The 23,077-nt window shown below is 28.7% G+C and overlaps 2 protein-coding genes across 2 annotated transcripts; both read left to right on the forward strand.

Moving 5' to 3' along the window:
* Window positions 1–2,620: 2,620 nt before the first annotated feature.
* Window positions 2,621–5,647, forward strand: LOC113368139 (toll-like receptor 7). The gene has a single exon (XM_026609710.1). It carries the CDS (start codon window positions 2,621–2,623, stop codon window positions 5,645–5,647), a length of 3,027 nt encoding a protein of 1,008 aa, XP_026465495.1.
* A 14,253-nt stretch (window positions 5,648–19,900) lies between these two features.
* Window positions 19,901–21,642, forward strand: LOC113368147 (proteasome subunit beta type-5-like). Its single transcript, XM_026609719.1, has 4 exons — window positions 19,901–20,026; window positions 20,097–20,296; window positions 20,619–20,947; window positions 21,470–21,642. Exons 1-4 carry the CDS (start codon window positions 19,901–19,903, stop codon window positions 21,640–21,642), a joined length of 828 nt encoding a protein of 275 aa, XP_026465504.1.
* The last annotated feature ends 1,435 nt before the right edge of the window (window positions 21,643–23,077 follow it).

The raw sequence follows: 23,077 nt of genomic DNA on the forward strand, positions 1-23,077 counted from the left end.
AAATAGAATCTCCTGTGTGATGCCCTGGATGCAATCTCAATCAAAATGATTCATTCGTTCTCAATTGTGAATGTGTGTTGTTTAAAACAACATGTGTTTCATATATATTTACGTTTATCTTTATAAACTTATTTTATTGCATCTACATTATGTATTACTTATTTCACATTTATATTTATTGAGCTAATAAGGAAACATTGGTATCAAAAATGTAAAATTTGATGGATTATTTCTATCAAAAAGTTCTAGCAGCAGACATAATAACCTCTCAAACACAGCGAAAGAATTTGTTGTAAATTCCTTGAAATCAACACGAAACACTATATTTTTGCTTCACATTTTTTATTATTCTCATCAATTTTATTTATTGAGTTGATAATTGAGCACTTGTGTAATATATGTAATTTTATTTGCATTATCAACAGCAGAATCGCCAGCACCGACTGTGGGATGTTGGTAACAATGGAAAATAATGCTGTCAGATAATTATGTTTAAGATATTTATGTCAAAAAAACTAGAAAAGCCTAAAACATTAAGATTTAATTGACTTTATAGCAATATTTTAACAATTCAGACAGTAAAATTAAATTTTAAACAAATGACCTTGAGATTATTTTGCTTCTAGGTACTTGTGCTGCTAACTATACGCACGTCAAGAGAACAGGGTTATGTATTTCACGTTTTTAAAAAACGCATTTATTTTTGTATGAGTTACTTATGTATATTTGTTCAAATATTTAAATTGTGTAAGTAAAGAATTGTTTTATACGTTTTTTTTGCATAATGTCCGTAAAATTTGACAAAAACCGTAAATTTTTGTCCAGCCGCCATTTTGTACAAAAACAAGGCTGTGTATTTTTTTTTGCAAGAAAATTATTTAACATTTAATTATTGTACAAGTTCCAAAAATTTATTAGTCAACATTGTTTTTGCAAATATAACAATGTATGGTATAACAATGTTTTAAATGCACAGATTTTTTTTTACATTTCACTCCTGCCTCGACAGCTTGGTATCAAGCAGCAGTAACAAATACTAAGACTAATTTATTTATTTAATGTAATAAAAATTACGAGAGTTTTATATACATACATAATATTATAATTTAAAAATTATGAAAATGTCCAGTCAAGTTTTAAACTTTATTCATGCCTTGGACAGTTTGATGTCAAGCCGATGTAAAAAAATACCTAAATTTCAAATAAGAATTACAAGAATTTTGTATACATGCGCTAATTCAAAAAATTATCATTTCCAGTCCGAAGTTCCAAATTCGACACACGTTTTAGACAGCCTGATATCAAGCAAACAAAACAAACAAAACTAAAACTTACTCAAGTAAAAATACAAAATTTGTACTAAAATAGTTGTGTCTAACAAAATTTGTACAAACTCAAAAATTAGTGTGTATCCTGTTTTGGTACTAAATTTTGGTTCCTGCTAACTAAATTTAGTATAAAGTACTAGTTTTTTTAGTACTTGAAAAGCCATTAAAACCTGCTTTACCAAAATTTGTACAAACTTATACAGTTTGTGCAAAAAAATTTATATAAATTCAAAAATTAGTGTGTGATACTAAAGTTTAGTTTTCGCTAACTAAATTTAGTATTAGTACTAAATTTTTTAGTACTTGGTAGTTAAAAATTGACTTAAACTTGCTTCACTAATTGTTTGTGCCACAAATTTGGTGCAAACTAAAAATCAGTGTGTGTATGCTGTTTTGATACTAAATTTGGGTTCCTGATAACTAAATTTAGTATTAGTACTAAATTTTTTAGTACTTCGTGGTTGAAAAACAATTAGATCCAGTATCGTTAGTGTGTTATGCAAAAAAAAACTTGGACTAACTATAAAAATTAGTGTTTTTGTCTAGAATTTTGTACGAAAATTTGTGTCAAGAGGACTAAATTTAGTATACAGTACTATTTTTTAGTACTAGTTAATTGAAAGTGAAAAAAATTAGTGTGTGTATCCAGAAATTTGTTTTTTGCAACAAAATTTACCTTAAAGAACTATTTTTGTGTCTACAAATTGCTAGTTGTACAAAAGTTGCATCTAGTGCTCGTGATACAAAAATAACAACAAAAAAGTGCTTTTTGCTTCAATTTTTTCATTTTCTCTCAAGTTGTGTCAACGTTCAATTAATCTTGTGGTCACAAAAAATATTCCAGGACCCTGAAAAAGTTTTTTGTCTGATCCTGGGAACAGTTTTTTTCCGACCTGCGTGAAATGTTTCTTTTGTTCAACAAAAAACAGGTTTTCGTCAACAAAAAAAAGTTTTCTTTTTCGACGAGATGTATAAAGTGTCCAAAAGTTTTGTCCAAAAATTAGACAAAAGTGGTAACCAAAAGCTGTAGTTATGTGACTAGTGCTTAAAATAAAACATGAACAAAAAAAAATGTTAAAATCAAATAACAACAAATGATCAACAAAAAAGTTTTGGATTTGTTTTTATTTTATTTTCCCAAAGTTTTTTTTTAATTTGTGGTGATGTGGTGAACAAAAGTTGTGTGGTGACTTGTTTTTTGGATACAGTGACTCCAGGATTAACCAGGATACTAGATAGTATGATTAATTAAGTATATATTTTACTTTAAGTTTTGTTAAATTTTAGACAAAATGGCTACGCCCAAATTTTTTATCCTATTATTTTTTGTGGTACATGGTGTCCATTCTTTGTGTCAATACGAAAAGGATGAGACTACCAAAGTGTTATCCAAAACCCAAATGTCGTGTAAAATCAGGACGTTGGAACGTAGTTCCGAAAACTTTTCAAATTTAGGTGTCACCAGCCAAAAATTAGAAGTTTTGACCAAATTCAACATATCTTGTAACGAGATGTTGCTCTTCGAGAGCAACATCGGGGACGGTTTGTTCCTGATATTCCAGGCTTTAAACGAGTTGAATATAGAAAATTGTAAGTTTTTATTCTTACCTAAATTTGCATTTAACGGTTTGAGCCAACTTAAAAAACTATCAGTGAAATCTAATAACCAACTCTGGGGCGCTAATAAAAACTTGAACATATCCCAAGAGTCGTTCCAGGGTTTGAACGAACTCCAAAGCCTAAACCTGGCAGGTAATAATATAAATTTGTTGCAACAGAATACTTTGTGTCCTTTAAAATCTTTGCAGACTTTAAATTTGACTGATAATCGTATCAAATCTGCAAACGAGTTAGGGTTTTCTGCAGGTGCAGAACGTTGTTCTGGAGGCGAAGAATTGGTGACTTTGGATCTGAGTTACAACAGGTTGGCAAATATTGGTGATTTTTGTCAAATTTCGAAATTAAGGCGTTTGCAACAACTGCACTTGCAGCATAATAATATTACAGACGTGTCCAGTGAAAGTTTGATAGGTTTGACTAGTCTAAGGATCCTAAATTTGTCGTTCAACAAACTTGAAAGTTTACCAAATTTGTTGTTATTCAATTCAAGAGAAATCAGGGAGATTCATTTGCAAAACAATTTGTTATTCGAGTTACCCAAAGGTTTGTTTTATCGTTTGGAACAACTTTTGGTGCTTGATTTGAGTTCTAATCAACTGTCCAGCCATCATATTGATGAAAATATTTTTACAGGTTTGATCAGACTTATTGTTTTGAATTTATCCAACAACGCGTTGACACGTATAGACTCCAAAACCTTCAAAGATTTGTTCTTTCTACAAATTTTGGATTTAAAAAACAACTCCATCGGATACGTTGACGAAAACGCTTTCCTACCTTTGTACAACTTGCATACCTTAAACTTGGCTGAAAACAGGTTGCACCAAATCGATAACAACTTGTTCAACGGTTTATTTGTTTTAAGCAAACTGACTTTAAATAACAACTTGATCAACTCCATAGACATCAACGCTTTTAAAAATTGCTCGGATTTAAAACAACTCGATTTGAGTTCTAACCAAATCACCAGGATTCCTAAAGCAATCCAGGATTTGCAGATGCTTAAAAGTTTAGACTTGGGCGAAAACTTGATTGAAAATGTTGAGAACGACAGTTTCAAAAATTTAAACCAACTTACAGGTTTGAGGTTAATAGACAATCGTATAGGCAACTTGTCCAAACCAATGTTCCAAAATTTACCAAACTTGCAGGTTTTGAATTTGGCTGAAAACAAAATCCAGCAAATTGATAGGGATACTTTTGATGGTAACCAGAATTTAGAAGCTATACGCCTGGATAAAAATTTTCTGATGGACGTTGATGGTATTTTTTCAAGTCTGTTGAACCTACTGTGGTTGAATTTGTCGGAGAACAATTTGATTTGGTTTGATTACGCTTTTGTACCATTTAACCTAAAGTGGTTGGATATCCACAACAACTATATAGAAGTTCTGGGTAACTACTACAAAATCCAGGACAAGTTGAAACTAAAAACTTTAGATGCTAGTCATAACATATTGACGGAAATTTCTAACCTGAACATACCTGATAGCGTAGAATTATTGTTTATAAATAATAATTTTATTAGGAAAATCCACGCTAACAGTTTTTACGATAAAAAGTACCTAACCAGGATTGATTTGTACGCGAATGAAATCAAACAAATGGATTTGAATAGTTTGAAGTTGCCTAAGGTTTTGGAAAACTCTGGTGGCAAAACCAACACAGAAATTTACCTAAGTGGTAACCCTTTCCGTTGTGATTGCAGCATGGACTTTTTGCTGAATATAAATAATATTTCCAACAACGATTTGATAACGCACAGGTATCCCAAAATCATGGACTCGGAGAACATTGTGTGCAACGTTGAAAACAATGTAAGAACCAGCAAAACTTTACAACTAAAAACAATGAAATCCTCAAACTTCTTGTGCGAGTACAAGTCCCACTGTTTCGTCTTGTGCCATTGTTGTGACTTTTTTGCTTGCGATTGTGAAATGATATGCCCATCAAACTGCAAATGTCTAAACAATCTCAACTGGTCCACCAATATTGTAGATTGTGGAAGTTCTGCCAATAATGGCACCAGTAGTACAGAGATACCAAAAAATATACCCATTTACGCAACTGAAATTTATTTGGATGGTAATATTTTCCAGAAACTTGACAACCATGTTTTTATTGGACGCAAAAACTTGCAAAAGTTGTATTTGAACTCGAGCAACGTCGAGGTGATTAGTAATGAAACTTTTGCTGGTTTACTCAACTTGCAAACTTTGGACTTGTCTAATAATAAACTACAAGTGTTTAAGGGTTTTGAATTTGTTAACTTGGACGCGTTAAAAGAACTATATTTACAAAATAATCAGTTAACCCATATTGATAACACGACTTTCAAGGGCTTGACCAGTCTGGAGGTTTTAAGACTGGATGGCAACAAATTAGTCAACTTCGTTGACTTGAACATGAAAACCATGCAAAAAATTTGGCTAGGTTTAAACCAGTATGCATGCCGTTGCGAAAACTTGCAAAAAATCGCTAGTTTTGTCCAAAACAACCTGCTAAAAATCCAAGACTTATCCAATTTACACTGCGTTTCAGATGGCGTCATCCAACGTTTGAACATCGAATCCGACAAAAACGTTTGCTCAGAATTCTACGTCAAAAACAGTGAAATTTTACAAGACTACATCTACTTACTAGCCACTGTACTCATTCTATTCCTTCTAGTAATCTTCAGCATCCTAAGTATATTCTAAACATTCAGTATATAAAAAACAATGTAAACCTACTATGCTTTGTTATTAGAAAAAGTTTGAAAATCTGTCTGCACTCCAAATTTGGTGTCACCTTATTCGACCAACCAGAATTCGATAACTTGTTGTACGATGTAATGATTTTGTACAGTGAAAAGGATTTGGAGTATTTGCAGAAGTATGTTTTGGTGAATTTGAAGGATAAGTTTAAGATTTGTTTGTTGCATCGTGATGGACAAGGTACAAGTGTCCAAGAGAATTCTGAGAACTCCAAACGCCTAGTTTTGATTTTAACGCGCAACTTTTTGCAAACTGAGTGGATTAAACCGAATTAGAAATTTAAAAATCCAGAAACGTCTGGTAGTATTAAAGGACCAGAAACTACACATGCATGACCTGGATGAAGACTTCAAACCCTTTTTGAAGACTGCTAAAGATGTGAAATCCACTGATGATAAAAACTTTACAGAACGCTTGTTGTACAATTTACCGAAAGTTGGTAAGAATTTGCAGCAGCTGCAAAAACTGGCAGCAAATACTTATACTTTAGAGAATAACACGACAACAGGTGCCATTAGGCAACAGAATTGTGTCAACGTAAACGCCAAGGCTGATATGTACGATTTTGAAAACTACGAGGAAAACAATTACTCGTCTGCGACGACTTGTACGCCTTCTCCAAAATTTGCCAAAAAGAACATGAGGAAGTTCCAGGAAAAGGAAAAACCTTACACGCAACGTCCAAATTCCTCAAATGCCACTGAACACATCTACTCCAGCATAGACTCGGATTATTCCACCTTAGAACGAAGAAATCTACGCCAAAATAACTTCGATCCAAATTTCGGTCAGCATCCTCCTAATTTTGGTCAACTGCCTCCGAATTTTGGACAAGTTCCTCCGCCTAATTTTGGGCAAATCGACCCTAGTTTGGTGGGTCAATTTACGCCCAATAGGGCGAATAGTCCTAATAATTTCTTGGATAGGCAGTCGCCCAATTTTATGAATCAGAATTTTAATCATAGTTTAAGACAGGCCAGTCAGAGGGGCAGGGGCGGTGATAATTCTAGGCATGTCCAGGCTTATCTGGTCTGAATTAAGGATAAAAAATTAGGGAAAGGGAAATTTTTGCCAAGGGAAGTATGGATGGATTTGATGGGTACGATGATTGAGCCTAAATTTGTTTTAAACTGGTAAAATAGGTTGTCGAGGAAGCCTAAATATTTTTATGTCTGTAGGTTTCGTTTTAGGCTTTCAGGATTTAGAGCCAAAATTTCTGGCCAAATCTTTTCGTGCCCCAAAATTTTGGAGTCAACAAGCCTTTGGAGTCAGCAATCAGTTGATCAGGTTTGTCCAGTTTCATAGATTTTATGACTTAGACATCTTGTAATAGGTTTCAGGATTTAGAAAGATAAATTCAAGCCTAAAATTTTACACTAATCCGAGATCTAGATTCTACAAAAGTCAACCAACCTTATATTTCTAGGCCTTTTTAGTTTCAAATCAAATTGATCCAGGTTTAGACTTACAATAAGGCTTAAAATGTTATATAACTTAGGTTTTGATACTTCAAACCCAAAAATTTGGTAAAAACTTGATTGAATTTGGTCAAAACTTTATCCCCTAAAATATTTTGGCTTTATCCTGCAAAAATTTCTCTCTAGACTAGTAATTTGTATAAACAATGTAAATATACTAATTTTTAAGATTGTAAAATTATTCCAAATGTTAATCTTTTCGGTAATTACTTTTATAAACTATTTTAGTATTAATTTAATATTAAAATATAATTGTTACTATTTTAATATTAGTTTAATATCAAATTGGTGCACTTGGAATTTTGAGGTCAAAACGATGCACACACGTGCCATCTGTTGTTTGGTTTTGACATTGAAATTTTGGGGTCACCACAAAATAAGACCGTATATATATATAGAAATATTTATTATTTTTTTATTGATGCATTTCCAAAATTTATATATTTATTTTAAAAATAAAAGACAAGAGGAACCTTTGGAATATTACTTATAAGGGTTATAAAGACCCCAAAGAAGGGGATTTTTTGGTTTTGAAATTATTTGAAAAATAAAAGTCAAATACTGAATGTAAAGGTCACAAAGACTCCAATCATTTTTTTTTTGTGATTTTCAAATGATTTAAGACATAAAAGACAAATGAAACTTTAAAAATATTATTTTTAAGGGTCATAAAGACCCCAATGGATGTTTTTTTTTAATTTTTACATTATTTGAAAAATAAAACAGAAAGAAATTCTTTATAAATTTACTTGTAAAAGTCATAGAGACTCCAATATGTGAAAATGTTTCATTTTCTTGGGGTCTTTTGATTGATTTGAAAAATATAAAACAAAATGACCCTTTAGGGTTTTACCTAAGTATCTTAAAGACCCCAAGAAATTATTTTTACACTTTTCAAGGTTCTTTTCAATTACTTTATAAATAAAGTACCCTTCAAAGTATTACCAAGGGTCTTAAAGACCTCAAGAAATACAAATATAATTTTTTTTAGGGGTCACTTTGGGATCTTGTAGTATTTTAAAGGTTTCCAAAAATGTACGCTTTTTAGATTTTAGAATTTTTTTAAAATGACGTCATTGAACCAAGAAATTTAAGGAAAAATGGACTAAAATGCATTTATTTGACGTGGAAATTTTTTTTGCTAAATTTATTATTTTTAATTTTGCAATGTAATTTATATAAATAAACTATTACGTCAAAAATAATTTAAATGCATTTTGGTTTTACGCAGAATTTTGAAAATATAAAAATTGTTTTAATAAAAATTTGCAAATTTTCTAAAAATTATGAAAGTTGCAAATTTTTGCAAACAAAAGATGTCACGTCTAAAATTTATAATATTAGTTATAAATAAATAATTGGCAAAATAAAAATTTAATATTTTAAATATTAAATTTTCGAAAAAAATATTATAGAAAATTTGAAAAGATCAAAATTATTTGGGCTTAAATTTGGATTTGTACTTTTTTGCACAAATTTGCAAAAAACGATTTTGTTGAAACAAGGGACTAATTTTTTTCTGCAAATTTTGGAAAATAATTTGCAAAAAAATATTAGCCCTTATTAAAGGTCAGGTCAAAAAGCAAAAGTATAAAAAATAAATTACAAAAATTTTGTAAAATGTTTAAAACAATTATATTTTTGCTTGTATACATATTTTATTATTAAAAAATATATATTTGTAATTATTTGAATATAAATATTAAATTAGTGTTTAATACTTTATATTTATAATTATTTAAATATAAATATTTAATACTATATAAACTAATTAATTTTTTAAGTGTTCAATGACGTCACAAAAATAAATTTATCCACATATAATTTGTATATTTGTAAATTTGTATTATATAATTTATCCTAAATCAAAAAACGACTGTACATAGATATTAATTTTTATTATTCTATTAATATTATTCTATTGAAAAAAACTAAATAATAAACAAATAAATAATTACGATATTAAATTTATTATTGTATGATTATAACACGAACGAATTTATTTATAAACAAAAAATTGTATTAAAAAGTTTCCAAAAAAAAACAAACAAAAATGAATTGAATTTGAATGAATAAAATTGAATTCGAAGGAGTTTATATGAAAAAATTAAATGATTTGTTTTATTTAAATTATAGATATATATTTATGTGATTTTTTTTTTCAGGATAGAGTTAAAAATTTAATTATTGAATATAATTTTTTTTATATATTTTTGCAAGTTTCAATTTTCCAACAAACAATTTATGTTAAATTGGATTATATAGTTGCATTTTTAAAGAGCTCATCAGGACATCAAGTGGAATATTTATGATTTATTTTGTCCATATAAATGCAATTTATTGTTATGTATTTCCGTATTATTATTTTGCAGTTGTTTCTTGAAATTTGATTTTTTACCTTGTGAGCAAAAGTGCTTGCCAGTAGAGTCCCTTTTTTTGTAATAATAATGATTTGAATGTAATATTTTATTAATTTATTACTCCAAATGACTTTCAAATTGTTCGTCAGTAGAGTCTCTTTTTGTCATTTTTGTCCTCAACTAAAGTACTCAATTACCGAGTAACATACGTTGATAGTTATTTCTCTAATATTATGGCGTAATGAAATTCCGATAACAGTAGGAATAAATTAAAATAAATTAAGATATTCGTAAAAATGGAGCGACATTTTTAAAACATTTGTTTGTCATGTCTCTTTTTTTCCTATTCACTTTGGATAAAACAAATAACAAACAGACATGTTGTTTCTTGTTACAGATATCATGGCCGATGGAAAGGCACAAACTGGTAATGAATAGAAAAGAATTAATTATACGTTGCAGAAGGATAGCGTAATTGTTAAAAAATAATAGTTATACACTAGTCCAACAATTACTCAACTACTTAAGCAAAATTATTTATTTCAATTTTTTACGAGCTCTGCAGGATAGAGAAATTGCTCTACAAGTTATAAACATGAATGAACTACAGAAACATGTTTGAAATATTATAGAAACCTTTATAAACATATTTATATAAGGAAATAAACGTTTAACATACTGTGAAAAAAAGGATTTGTATAGAATCTTGAATTTCCAATGAACATAAAACACGTTGGAGAATAAGCATTATAAAATATATCACCATAATAAATTTAGCTAACACTAAATATGACGAAAAAAGATTTATTTAATTAATATAAACTTACATTCAAATCAACATTTTGCAACTAAAAGTGACATTACTGATGAACAACCTAGAAGTAAATCATTTCAATTGATTGAAAAAGGACTCTACTGTCAGAAGTCGATTTTTTAAATAGTAACTAGTGGTGTATGGCATCGTGCCTTAAGGCAAATTGCTGGAACTTCCCTTACCGTAACGAAATGTTCGAGGAATATTAAATCTTTTCAAATAGATTAATATAAATACTGTAACATTTTTTAATATTTCTAAGAACTATATAAACTGAATTGCAGAGTTAAAATTATTTATTTAAAGTATATAAATGAGCTTTAGTACTTTAGCAATAATTAAAAATAAAACTGAATTATTTTCGATATACAAAAAAATTAAACTAGTTGGTTTGGTATTTAGCCTTGAGGCAAGTTACATGAACTTCCCGATATGTGTAAATAATCGACTTATTAAAAAAAAAATGTGTAAATAATATACTTCATCAATCATACTTTTAAAAAAAAACGATAATAATTTTAGCAAAGTTTGACGAATTTTTAAAATTAAACTACTTGTCGTAAGGCCGTAGTATTACAGTAAGTTCTATAAGACTATGATGTATATCGCCACAAAAAGTTTCATAAAAATCGGCTTAATTTTTTTTTCAACAGTTAATTACAAGAAAACGGCTCGGTAGATTTTCGCCTAAAATTAATCAGTACCATTCTCAACTAATATCTTTCGAACAGTTTTTGATTTTTTAAAATCGGTTCGGTAGGATGAGCTTAAATGTGGACAAAAAGTTTAACACTTTTTTCAACAGTTAATTACAAGAAAACGGCTCGGTAGATTTTCACCTAAAATTAATCAGTACCATTCCCAACTAATATCATTCGAAAGGTTTTTGATTTTTTAAAATCGGTTCGGTAGGATGAGCTTAAATGTGGACGAAAAGTTTAACACTTTTTTTCAAATTGCAAAGGAACGGCTTGGCAGATCGTCGCACAAAACTGACAAACAATAGTCCTCACCGAAATACATCAAATGGCTTTTAAATTTTCAAAATCGGTTCAAGCGTTTTTGAGAAAACGTCGATCAAAAGTCTAATTTTGACAAATGCCAAAAAGACCATACTGATTTTTGCAAACTTTGACGAATTTTTAAAGCTGAACCAGTTGTCGTAGGGCCGTAATATTTTAGTATGATCTAGAAGACTATGGTATCTACCGTCAAAAAAATAATCATGAAAATCGTCGAAATTTTTTTTTTAAAAACTTTATTACAAGAAAACGGCCCGGCCGATCTCTACCAAAAACTAATCAGCACGATTCCCAATCAATATCTTTCGAACGGTTTTTGAATTTTCTTAATCGGTTCAGAATTGCGGGCTAAAACGTGCACGAAAATTTTTTCACTTTTCTGCTATTTATAAAGAAACGTCTCGGCCGATCGTCCCACAAAACTCGATAGGATAACAATCGTCATTTCATTTCGAATTAAATTTCAAAAAAAAAATAGTTGCCAAATTTACACAAAATTGAAAAAGTGCTCACGCATAGTCACAGTCTAAACGCATTTGCAAATAATTCTGTGCGACATTTTCACTTATACTGTGCTGAGCTTGGCGGAATTTTCACATTTTTCAATAATTTTCACAAAATTGGAAAAGTGCTCCAGTACATAAACAGTCTAAACGCACTTGGGTAAACATTTGTACCAGAGTGGCGCTTAGACTGTGCTTAGCTTGGGTGATTTTTCGAATTTTTAATCCAAAATTACAAAAAAAATTTTTTGAAAAAAAAATTAGAAACAAAAAATTTTTTTTTTCAAAATCAATTATTTTGTTGAGAGAAACAGAAAGTTCTTTGAATCATTCAAATCGGACGCTTAGTTCTCTCAAAAACAGCCATTTTTTTAACATTTAGCTCTGTATCTCCGAAACCTCTGGCCCTACCTTTGCCAAGGTATACACTAAAAGATTGGTTGCATTCGGATTGAGTGAAAAATTCTAATTCTACCTAAATAAAACATATAAAGGCCAAAGTTAAGAATTGAGAAGTTAAAAATGATTGAAAACAATATTGTAAGTATGATAAAAAAAAAATTTTCAGACATACTGTTGATGAACAAATATGATGTTGTATGCGAGTGGACTTACTTGACATATACAATTTATTTATATAATCAGTTAATATTGCCGTTGTTCCGAGACTATTTTCTTAAAGTAAAATAACAATATAAAGAAAATATTAGAAGTACCTTCATCAGGACCTCGCTAGCATTACCTTCGTGCTGCGTATGGCCCCAGCCAGTTGCTATAGCTTTTTATTAGTAATTTCATTATTTTTTGGCAAACAGATTGGTATTACTTGCTTGTTTAAGTTCACTCTGAATATAAAAATAGAAAATAAAATAGTCATTTTTATTCAGGTTATGATGATAAAACTACCAAATTAATTCAAGGTTTTATTGATTGCTATGTGGTGCTAATTCAAAATGCATTTTAAACTTACATTCTATTCAATTTCAATAATCCTACATCATAATATTTAGAATTGGGCTTATATTCTGGATGCCTCAATCTTTCTGAAACGGTGAAGAGTTGAGAGTATTCGAAATTTTTGGGTGTGCCTGAATCAAAATCTGTAACACCCAACTGCACGAAATTCACAGAACCTCTGAAAAGTAGTTTTCGTTAAACGAGAACGAAAAAATAATATTATGCTCAACTTACAAATTTTTGTCATAAACACAATGAGCTGCCGTTAAGACAAAGTTATCACTGATCAAAGAACCTCCGCATGCCCAAATTATATTGTCTTCTTGGCCATAACCAAGACGCGCCTGTAATGAATCAGTACAACTTAATATTCTTACAAATTATTGATTGTACATATATTTAATATATTGTTCATGATATAAATATACCATGTGCGGAAATTCGCGGTTCTGAGCTTTTTTCCGCCTACTATAAGGTACTACCGTGTGTCCACATCGGTTCACGAGGACCTTTTTTGCAGAATTTGTTAGAGTGGGTAGAGTGATTTTTTCGCAAACTAAATGCGAATATTCTATACATTCTGAAAAGTTAAAAATGTAATGTTCTTACGGTACCAAATAAATAGATTATATGACATTTATATTTTTAGAATTTATTTCTATTTTTGAAATTGTTTGTCTTAACTGTTTTCCGCTTTGTCTTCGCCACTACCAAGAGGTCTAAGATTTTTGCAAGGATTTTCTTTTTTCTCTGAATTTGGTTGTGTTTCTGGTGCATCTTCCGATGTTGGGCAACATACTAAATGGCTTAGTTCACCAGGGCAGAAAGTTGGACTCGAACCAGATACAATCAGACTTTGAATAGCGGGACAAGAAGACAAATTCGAACAATCACCATGTCGATTATCATTAGTTGTGCATGTTTTGCCTTAAGAAATCAGTCTATTTAGTTTTTTTCTATTGCAAGTTTAAATTAATTCGAGAAATAATATTGATTAAAGTCTTTATATATATATATATATATAAACGAGAGAAAATAGAGGCCATTTCTTTATGATAAAGCCTCAAAGTTTAAAAAAAAAATAGTTGGAGGAAGCAAAGCTATACACCTAATAAAGAAATAATAATAATTCAAACCTAAGAATAGCTATAATAATAAGCATCTACACATTATTCTTTCAAACAAAGTTAACATTGAAACTGATGATATTTATTTAGGGTTCATATGAAATAAAATTATATGCAACTAGTAGAAAAAATATACAAATGTAATTTTATATTCTCTCGAATATAACAAATTCAAAACAAATTAAATGTAACCTTATTATTATAGATTTTTACATAATTTTTTTCTGTGTAATTTGAAATTTATTTTATTTTTTATTATACATTCTTGCACTTATGTAAATTATAAATTTTATTGTTGTTAAGCAAGTAGACACCTATAAATTTTATTTGCTTTTTTAGTTATGAATGCCCAAATTGCAGTGAATGCACAAATATATTCAGCTCAGGTGGAGGTGCAGCTCTCGCTGAATTAGCATCAGCTCCTTTTTTGGGCACCTTGCCTATTGGGCCAAGATTATCTTTTGAAGAAAATAGAGGAAAATCTGTACTTTCATGCTTGCCCGATTCTATATCATGTAAAGCATTTTCAAGTATAGTACAGAAACTTACCAATTAAATCATTTGTATTTTTTTAAAGTTGTAAGTAATTTTTATAATACACTTTTGATTTATTCTTCATCAAAATATTTTGCTATATTCTGTGCTAGTTCTAAATCCCAAGGTGTATCAATTTCTAAACTATATTTTGCTGGAATTTCTACCACAGAGCAACTGAATGTTTATTATTAGAGAAAAAAGAATGATTATTAAAATTATTATATCATCATCATCAAATTTCATCATCTTTTTTTTTATTACCTATCATCTTGTAGAAGGTTCTTTTCAATCAATTTGCGTGAGGCTAAATAAAACATTCCGTTCTCTATTAATTCTCCATTCCAATTTTGACGTCTAGGTCTACTCTCTGGATTAAAATTTTCTGAAGTTATTTTATTACCTTCCTCCTTCCATCGCAATTTAAAAGACCTAATACAAATATTCATATTATTTTCATATTGATGGAAAATTCTTACTCATTTTGAAAATTATTTATTTAATTATTATGCATTTTAATTGCAGTGAGAACAGATAGCAATAACCCGTTGCTATTGAAAATAAATTAATATGTTTATAAAAATACATTTATACTTTAACTCTGTACCTAGTAACACTGAAAACACACTGGGTATTGGTACTTGAAAAAGTTAATTGAGATATTGCTTCTAAAATATAATCTGTCTTGAGAAAGGGTGTAGTACATTGCACTAACATTAAATAATCTACATTTAAATGATGCTTTATAAATTCTTGTATTGCAGATATAGAAGTAGATGCATCAGTTGCATATTCTGGATCTCTCCAAAACACTTGTGCACCTGCTGCAATTAAGTATGTTTGGAACACAATATTAATCTAATATAATTTATGCAGTTATAAGAATAATTATTGGCATAGGGATTTAGATAATTATTTTATTTAGCTAATCTTTTAAATCTTTGTTCAATTTCACAATTTAAGAATAATTAATTAGCAAACCTTCATTGGCTTCTTTAGCAATCAATGATGGTCAGTTGAAACCCATATTGCTTGGATTTTTCCCTCTTCAAGCAATGGTGTAATTTTTTGGACGCTTCGTCTAATGAGTGTAACATTATTAATTTTTTGCAAATTTTTCAAAGGTATTCCTTTTGAACCTCCTCTTGCTAGTATCAGAACAGCAATGTTCGGATGAGGTGCAATTAAACTAATAAAAAGTAGATATATATATATATATATATATATCAACTTTAATAATTTTATCTTTCTGCATACCCATAAACATAACAGAATATAGTGTAAAAAACATATATTTCATTTTCATTATTCAACAAATTAAATCTCTATTTCAAACAGTATAATAATTTCATAGAATGAAGTCACATAATTATATACATTATACAATATACTCTTTGACAAAAAACAACAAATAATCAGTTCCACAATATCAGTGAAGATATAACTCAATACATAAAAACTGAATGTTTCTTAAACACTAAATTAAATAATAGAGGAAGTACCTCTGAATGAGATAACATGTACAATCAGAGCTGTAAGTTTTCTCAAAAACTTTTCTCATTTAATAACAAACAAAAATAACATAATGATAATTGTTAAGAATATTTATGAAAATGATTTTTCAATATGTTAAAATTTTCGATATACAAACCACATTCAGTACATATTACATATTTTCCTTGTGCAAAAATTTTTTTATGATCCAACATATGTTTGCAATAATTAGTGCCGTTTTTAAATCCTGTCTGACATGCATGGCATTCATATTTAAAATGAGTCAAATTCATATTATTTTCTTGAATTTCAGAATTATAAACCATCATGCCAGGCTCACCTCCAATGAATGTTTTTTGGAAGTGTTCTTCCAACATTTTTTCTTCCGATGTCTTTACCCTCTGGTTGTCATTTATTCCACTGCAAGAAATGTAATGTGCTTGTAATGCAATATTATTCAGAAATTGATCACCACATATTTGACAAAAAAGTTTATATTTGTATGCATACGAAAATTCATATGGTCGCTTGTTAACATTGTATGATGCCCAAAAATTTGCATTTTGGCTATTCATATATTCCTCACTCCAAGTAGATTTACATATCGCTTTATTTGCTGAATTAGATGTGTAAGTTGTATGATAAAAATATTATTAAAGCTTTCTTGATTGATCGGTACATCAATTTCTCTTATAACTAAATTCAAAGGCATCTCATCATTGCCATTCATATATTTGTCAGCATTATCATTAAATTGTTCAATTTCTGAACTACTTTTTGTTTCAGATGGAAAGTACTTATTCATATTATCTTCCCAATAAGGATTTCTCGTTTCAGCATTTTGCTCTTCCTCAAAAAATTCAACAATGAAGTCTTTTACATCATTTGTTAAGCCCATTGAAATGCTATCGAGATTTGAATCATCATTCAAATTATTTACTAGGTGCTCTGGTGCAATGTTCCTCAAATCGCTAATTAAATCATTAGATTCAATAAATGTCTTATTTAATAAATCATTGCCAAGGTTATCTTGCAAATGGTAAGGATTTTGAATACGGCCTTCTGATGATTGTTGATGATTGTTATTATTAAACTCGTATCCTTCATTTTTATCAGTAAATGGTGTTTGATTCTGATTTTGTTTTGTAAGGATATTTTGAAAATTGAGTGCATTATTTGATGTATAATCAGCTTGAACAACTGGAATTTCTTTTACAACTTGCAATCCATCAACATAATTCTGGTAAGCCTTATTCCAGGTAACATCTTCTTTTGCTTTTACTTCTTGATTATTGGCTTGTGGAAAAATAAGTTTCATTTTGGTGGGATTTATTACATTAATTTGGTTTCTCTTTCTGACTGAACCTTTTGCGACCAATACAGATTCCAATATTGCACATTTCTTGTTCTGGGAGCATCGACTAACTTTTTCTCTCCTATTAGTTGATGATACAGTTGTTCTTTTTCGAATGACATCAGTCGGTGTTTTAGTTGTTTCACTGGCTTTACTTATTTTTACATTTGCAGGCTTAGTAGGCTTTTTGCCTAGTGATCGTTTCAAAGGAGTGTTGATTGTTGTTGATAATTCTGGTTGCTGAATTGGCTTGGTTTCATCGACTTCTTTTTCAGGTCCAATATTTTGCACTATGAATTTTAGATTTAATTATTGATTAAAATTAATTTGCATACTAAATCATTTACACACTAAGCCTATAAATAATAATGACCAATTTACATATACTATATATATATATTTTAGTCAGGTTTCCTGGGTATGTGTGCATAAACTATTCACCAAGATCTATTTGATGATTTCTTTAGTGCTATAAGAGCATCTGATTACAATTGCACAAATATAAATATAAAAAGATTTGATCCTCTAACTCTAGTTTGGTTGCCGTTACTTGATATATATATATATATATATATATATATATATATATATATATATATATATTCTATAATAGCACCTATTTTAAGCATCATGTAAATCAGTCATAATTTTCATATACCACAAATAAAGTTATAACTAAATAAATAAAATACCATTAAGTAGTTATTGTACATTGTTTTTTAGCTGTTTCAGTTTTATCATTCTTTCGAGGTCTTGGATTCTTCTTACGTCTGCCTTCAGTTTTATTTGAAGATTGCAATACTTTATCAATAGCTGTGACACAATCTTTTAATTCTTGTTGCAAAACAGAAGCACTAGTTTTAGATTTTTTTCTGTTAGAATTATTGCTGTTTTTGTCATTTTTCGTCAAATTTTCTACAACTAATGAAATTAGGTTACAATCATATAATATTATACATTTAATTAATTATTTATTGGTGGATTAATGTATCACACAATTAACTCACCATTTTCAATCTTGGATTCTCTGCGCGATAATATTATTAAAGAAAACTGATCAATCGAATGACATGTCGTTTGATGCAAATGCATTTCAGACATGCTATTCGCACGTTTATCACAAATAATGCATTTAATGAAATCCGTCATTCCTGAAATATGTACACACAAAACACAAGCATATAAACACAATTAATTAGGCAATTGCCCTAAATCACAACCCTTTCGTTGAACAAGAAAACTTCGAACACGTGCCGGACTTGATCTCCGCTTCTCAATCAAATCAAAACAATAGGTAACCCTTTTCTTTGGATCAAATTCAATGTTTAGTTTTTCACTTAATTAGGTTGCACAATTGAAGTCAAAATCGGTCACGCATAAAATTTAAATTGAGAAACGATAAATAATCTAAAAGATTAATAAAAAATAATAATTAACATGCGGATGATAACCCTATTAAATTATTTAGCAACCTTATGTGCGATTTCAGTTCATTTCAATTTTAAGTTCAGTGTATATTATTTAAAAAATAAATAATCATATATCGAAATCAATGTTGCAAAATTATAACTGATCTAAATTTAATATTATTGCATTAAATTGATTTTTTAAATTGTATATTTATTATCCTAATTACTGCAAATATGTTCATAACCATGTTCGAATAATGAATATAATTTAATTATCGCGCTGATTTTAAAAATAGATAACCATATTATTCGATTTCATTATAAATGCATCCAGTGCAGGTATAATATAAATTCATGTGAAGACTTATTCATTTAAATTATACAGAGTTTAACATTTGTTAGAAAAATCTGGCCATGTACAATAGCTTTTAAATTTATGGCAAAATATAAATTAGTGTAGGTATATAAAATATTTGTTTTTTATACACTAATATTTTACAGATTTTTTATATAAACTTTTTACAAGTAATTTTTTAAAATTAGGTGAATGGATTAGTGTTTGTTTAATATAATAGTAAAGCAAGATATATCATAAATTCTAAAACTTAAATGAAAATTCCAATGCAATTAATACTCTAATAATTTTAAATTCGATAAATAATCTTGATTGTCGTACAACTGTTATATCATAAGCCTAACATTTTATTGGTAATATATAAATAATTAATTTTTATAATAAGGAACGCATACGATTATCAAAGAATGTGTAAAAAAAAATTAAAAATATTCGGAGCACTGTTAGTAAATAGTAACTAAATTTTAATTGGAGTAAATCTAATTATCTATCAATAATTTGATATAATGCTTACTGATGGCAAGGATTGGTCAAACGTGATAGAAAAACTGTAGCCCAATAAATTTAATGTTTGAAACTTTTGAAGATTTAAAAAAAGCGGCATAACGGCATAACCGCAGCGTTGTTCCGCAGACTATTAAAAAACTTATCGATATTTTCGACGCTAACTTCGCGTTAGTGTGTATGACTGTGACTGTGAAGCTTCTAATTTTGTTTGTCTTTGTCATTTGTTTCTTGTTGGTTATCTGGCAGTTTAGATTACTTCGTTTTGTAATTAATTTTATAATAATGGCTTTGGCTCAATTGTGTGGTTTGGAGAATTATTATTCTCAAAATGATGATACTGATGAATATGCAAAATTAACACGTACTTTCCAAAATAATATGGAATTATGTGCTCCTCCATTCGCAAATGTGAATTTTGTTGATGTCAATCTTTATTTATATTTAAAATATTAAAATATGTATATCATTTATTTTTTAGCCTGCGGTGGAACTTGCTAATATGAAAGATGAACAAGGAAATAAGTTGCGTATGCATTTTGATCATGGTACTACAACTCTTGGATTTCAATTCCGAGGTGGTGTGATACTAGCAGTTGATTCCCGAGCAACTGGTGGACAATTTATTGGGTCACAATGCATGAAGAAAATTGTTGAAATTAATGATTTTTTGTTAGGTACATATTTTGTGTCTTTTTAATTTGATCTTGAATTTCTGATGTTTGTTATATCATAGGTAATAATGCTGATTCATCATTACCAGTTACAGTCGGCGTTACTGATAATTCTTATATGTAGCTTAAAATGTCTACTTACATGAGTCAAAATATTTTTTGAGGCATCATTCATTGAGAAACAGTTACAATTCATCAGCTTATCAGTTAATAAATATACTATTGTGGTTTTCTTCAAGAAATTGTTTCCAAATATAGTTAAATGAATTAAAATGTGACTTCCTAAGCAACTTTGAAAGGTAAATCTTATATTTTCTCTTCTTAAGAACTTTGGCTGGTGGAGCAGCTGATTGTGTTTATTGGGATCGTGTGCTAGCAAAACAATGCCGTTTGCATGAACTGCGCAATAGAGAAAGAATATCTGTAGCAGCTGCAAGCAAACTTATGTCTAATATGGTTTATAATTATAAAGGAATGGGCTTATCTATGGGTATGATGTTAGCGGGCTATGATAAGCGAGGACCTGCATTGTACTATGTAGATTCAGAAGGTACAAGAACTCCGGGAAAAGTTTTTTCTGTGGGTAGTGGTTCAGTATATGCATTTGGTGCTTTAGACTCTGGTTATGATTGGAATTTGAGTGATGAAGATGCATATGGTACGTCAAAATTATCAAAAAATATCAAATTATCCAAAAACTTGTAGATAGAAAGATTCTAATAAGATAAAATATTGAATAAATCGATTTTTTTTTTTTGATTTTTTAAATATTATTTATAGATTAACTCCCAGCTCATTATACTTGCATTCTTTCACAATTTTGGAGTTAAAACAGTTATTTCCCATCCAAACATTGCTTTAATAAAATATTGGGGTAAATCGGACATAAAAGAAAACTTACCAACCAACGAAAGTATCTCTTTAACCTTAAAAAATCTTATCACAACAACAACCATTGAAGAAAGCAGTGAAGATTTGTTTATTTTAGACAATGAAATAAAAGAAATACCTGTTAGAATGCAAAATCTGATAAATTATTTCAAAGAAGTGTTTAATTACAAAGGTAAATTAAAAATTGTGTCTAAAAATTCATTCCCTCATTCTTGTGGCTTAGCAAGTTCTGCCTCTGGTTACTCTGCTCTGGTAAAAGCATTAGATTCTTTCTTTAATTTTAATTTAGACTCTAAAACACTTTCCATTTTGGCAAGGAAAGGCTCAGGCAGTGCAAGTAGATCAATTTTTGATGGATTAGTACATTTAAAGAAAGAAGGAAAGGAATACTTTGCAGAAAAACTAAGCGAATGGAAAGAACTAAGTAGAAGTAATCTTACTTGTTTCAAACAAAAATTCTAAAAAAGTGCCTAGCACTGAAGGAATGCTAAGGACAGTTAATGCAAGTGAATTATTCAAAAAGAGATTAGAAAACATAAACAAGAAAATTAAAGATATGATTCATTACATTCATACCAAGAATTTTAAAGAATTAGCCATTTTAACCATGAAAGATTCTATTGAGATCCATGCAACTTGCCTTGATTCTTTTCCTCCCATTTTTTATTTGACAGATCAATTAAGAAGTGTGATTGAAGATGTTTTTGAGATCAATAAAAATGAAGTTAAGGTAGGATATACCTTTGATGCTGTGCTAATGCTTTTCTTAATACTTTGGATTGTTATTTTGAAGAGATTAAGTCTAAGTTTGAAAAGAAATATGAAATAATTACAGCTTTATAAGTAAAAAATTAACTTATAATCTTTTTTTTATAAAATAAAAATACTGCGAGCCTTTCACAAGCTAAAACTTTCTTTTTTAGATTTTTTATTCTTAAGTTAACGTACGTTCTTTAATAAAAAAAAATTAAATTATATTAAATAATTTTTTAAATAAATAATAAAGTTATTAGATTAAAAAAATATTTTTTATCAATATTCATTTTTAAAAATATTAATTTATATTTGTTTATTTATATTTTATTAAAATATTATTTTAAATTTATTAATAAGTTTATTAATTATTTATTTTATATTTATTAATAAATTTATTAATTATTTATTTTTATATAATTTCTTTTATTTTTAAAAAACATTTATAAATTAATGCATTGATTAATTAACCAATCGATTCCTTCTTCTAATCCTTCATTCTTTATAGCACACACCTTTAAAAATTTAACATTACCATCCACTTTTAAATCAATATCCCCTAAATCCTTCTTATTTCCATAAATCAATAAAGGAATACTTTCTTTATATCCTTCAAAATACTTAAGAAAATCTCTTTTATCTGACATATCTATCACAAAAATATTACCATTTACTAAACCATAATAATTAAACCAATACTCACTAAAACATTCTTGACCACCTATGTCTAATATTTTTATGTTTAAATTATTTTTTGTTAGGTAATATTTTTTATAACCAAAGGTAGGAAGTATCTTTTCTTTTATGTTGCATAAGTTGGTTATTATAGTTGTTTTACCTGAATTGTCCAGACCTACCAGTAAAAATGTTAATTCTTTTTTTGTTTGAAGTGATTTTAACGAAGAAGCAAATGACATTAGAAAAATAAAATTGATTAGTTTTATAAATTAAAATATAAGAAAATTTATTAAAATATAATTAAATCATATAAAAAAATTATTAAAATATAATTAAATCATATAAAAAAATTATTAAATTTATAAAAAAATAATTAAATTTATTAAAAAATAAGAAAATAATATAAAAAAAATAATTAAATTTATTAAAATATAAACATCATAAATGTTACCAGAAGAAATCCAAC

Source organism: Ctenocephalides felis, unplaced genomic scaffold, assembly GCF_003426905.1.
Source record: "Ctenocephalides felis isolate EL2017-DRISC unplaced genomic scaffold, ASM342690v1 CF-g0.4_SCAFFOLD_00766, whole genome shotgun sequence".
Classification (NCBI taxonomy): Eukaryota; Metazoa; Arthropoda; class Insecta; order Siphonaptera; family Pulicidae; genus Ctenocephalides; species Ctenocephalides felis.

Excerpts from the sequence above, each read along its gene's own strand:
- LOC113368139 (XM_026609710.1), top strand. The coding sequence starts at position 2,621 with ATGGCTACGCCCAAATTTTTTATCCTATTATTTTTTGTGGTACATGGT.
- LOC113368147 (XM_026609719.1), top strand. The coding sequence starts at position 19,901 with ATGGCTTTGGCTCAATTGTGTGGTTTGGAGAATTATTATTCTCAAAAT. Across the intron at positions 20,027-20,096 it reads GTGCTCCTCCATTCGCAAAT|CCTGCGGTGGAACTTGCTAA; the intron begins GTGAATTTTGTT and ends TTTATTTTTTAG. Across the intron at positions 20,297-20,618 it reads AATGATTTTTTGTTAGGTAC|TTTGGCTGGTGGAGCAGCTG; the intron begins ATATTTTGTGTC and ends CTTCTTAAGAAC.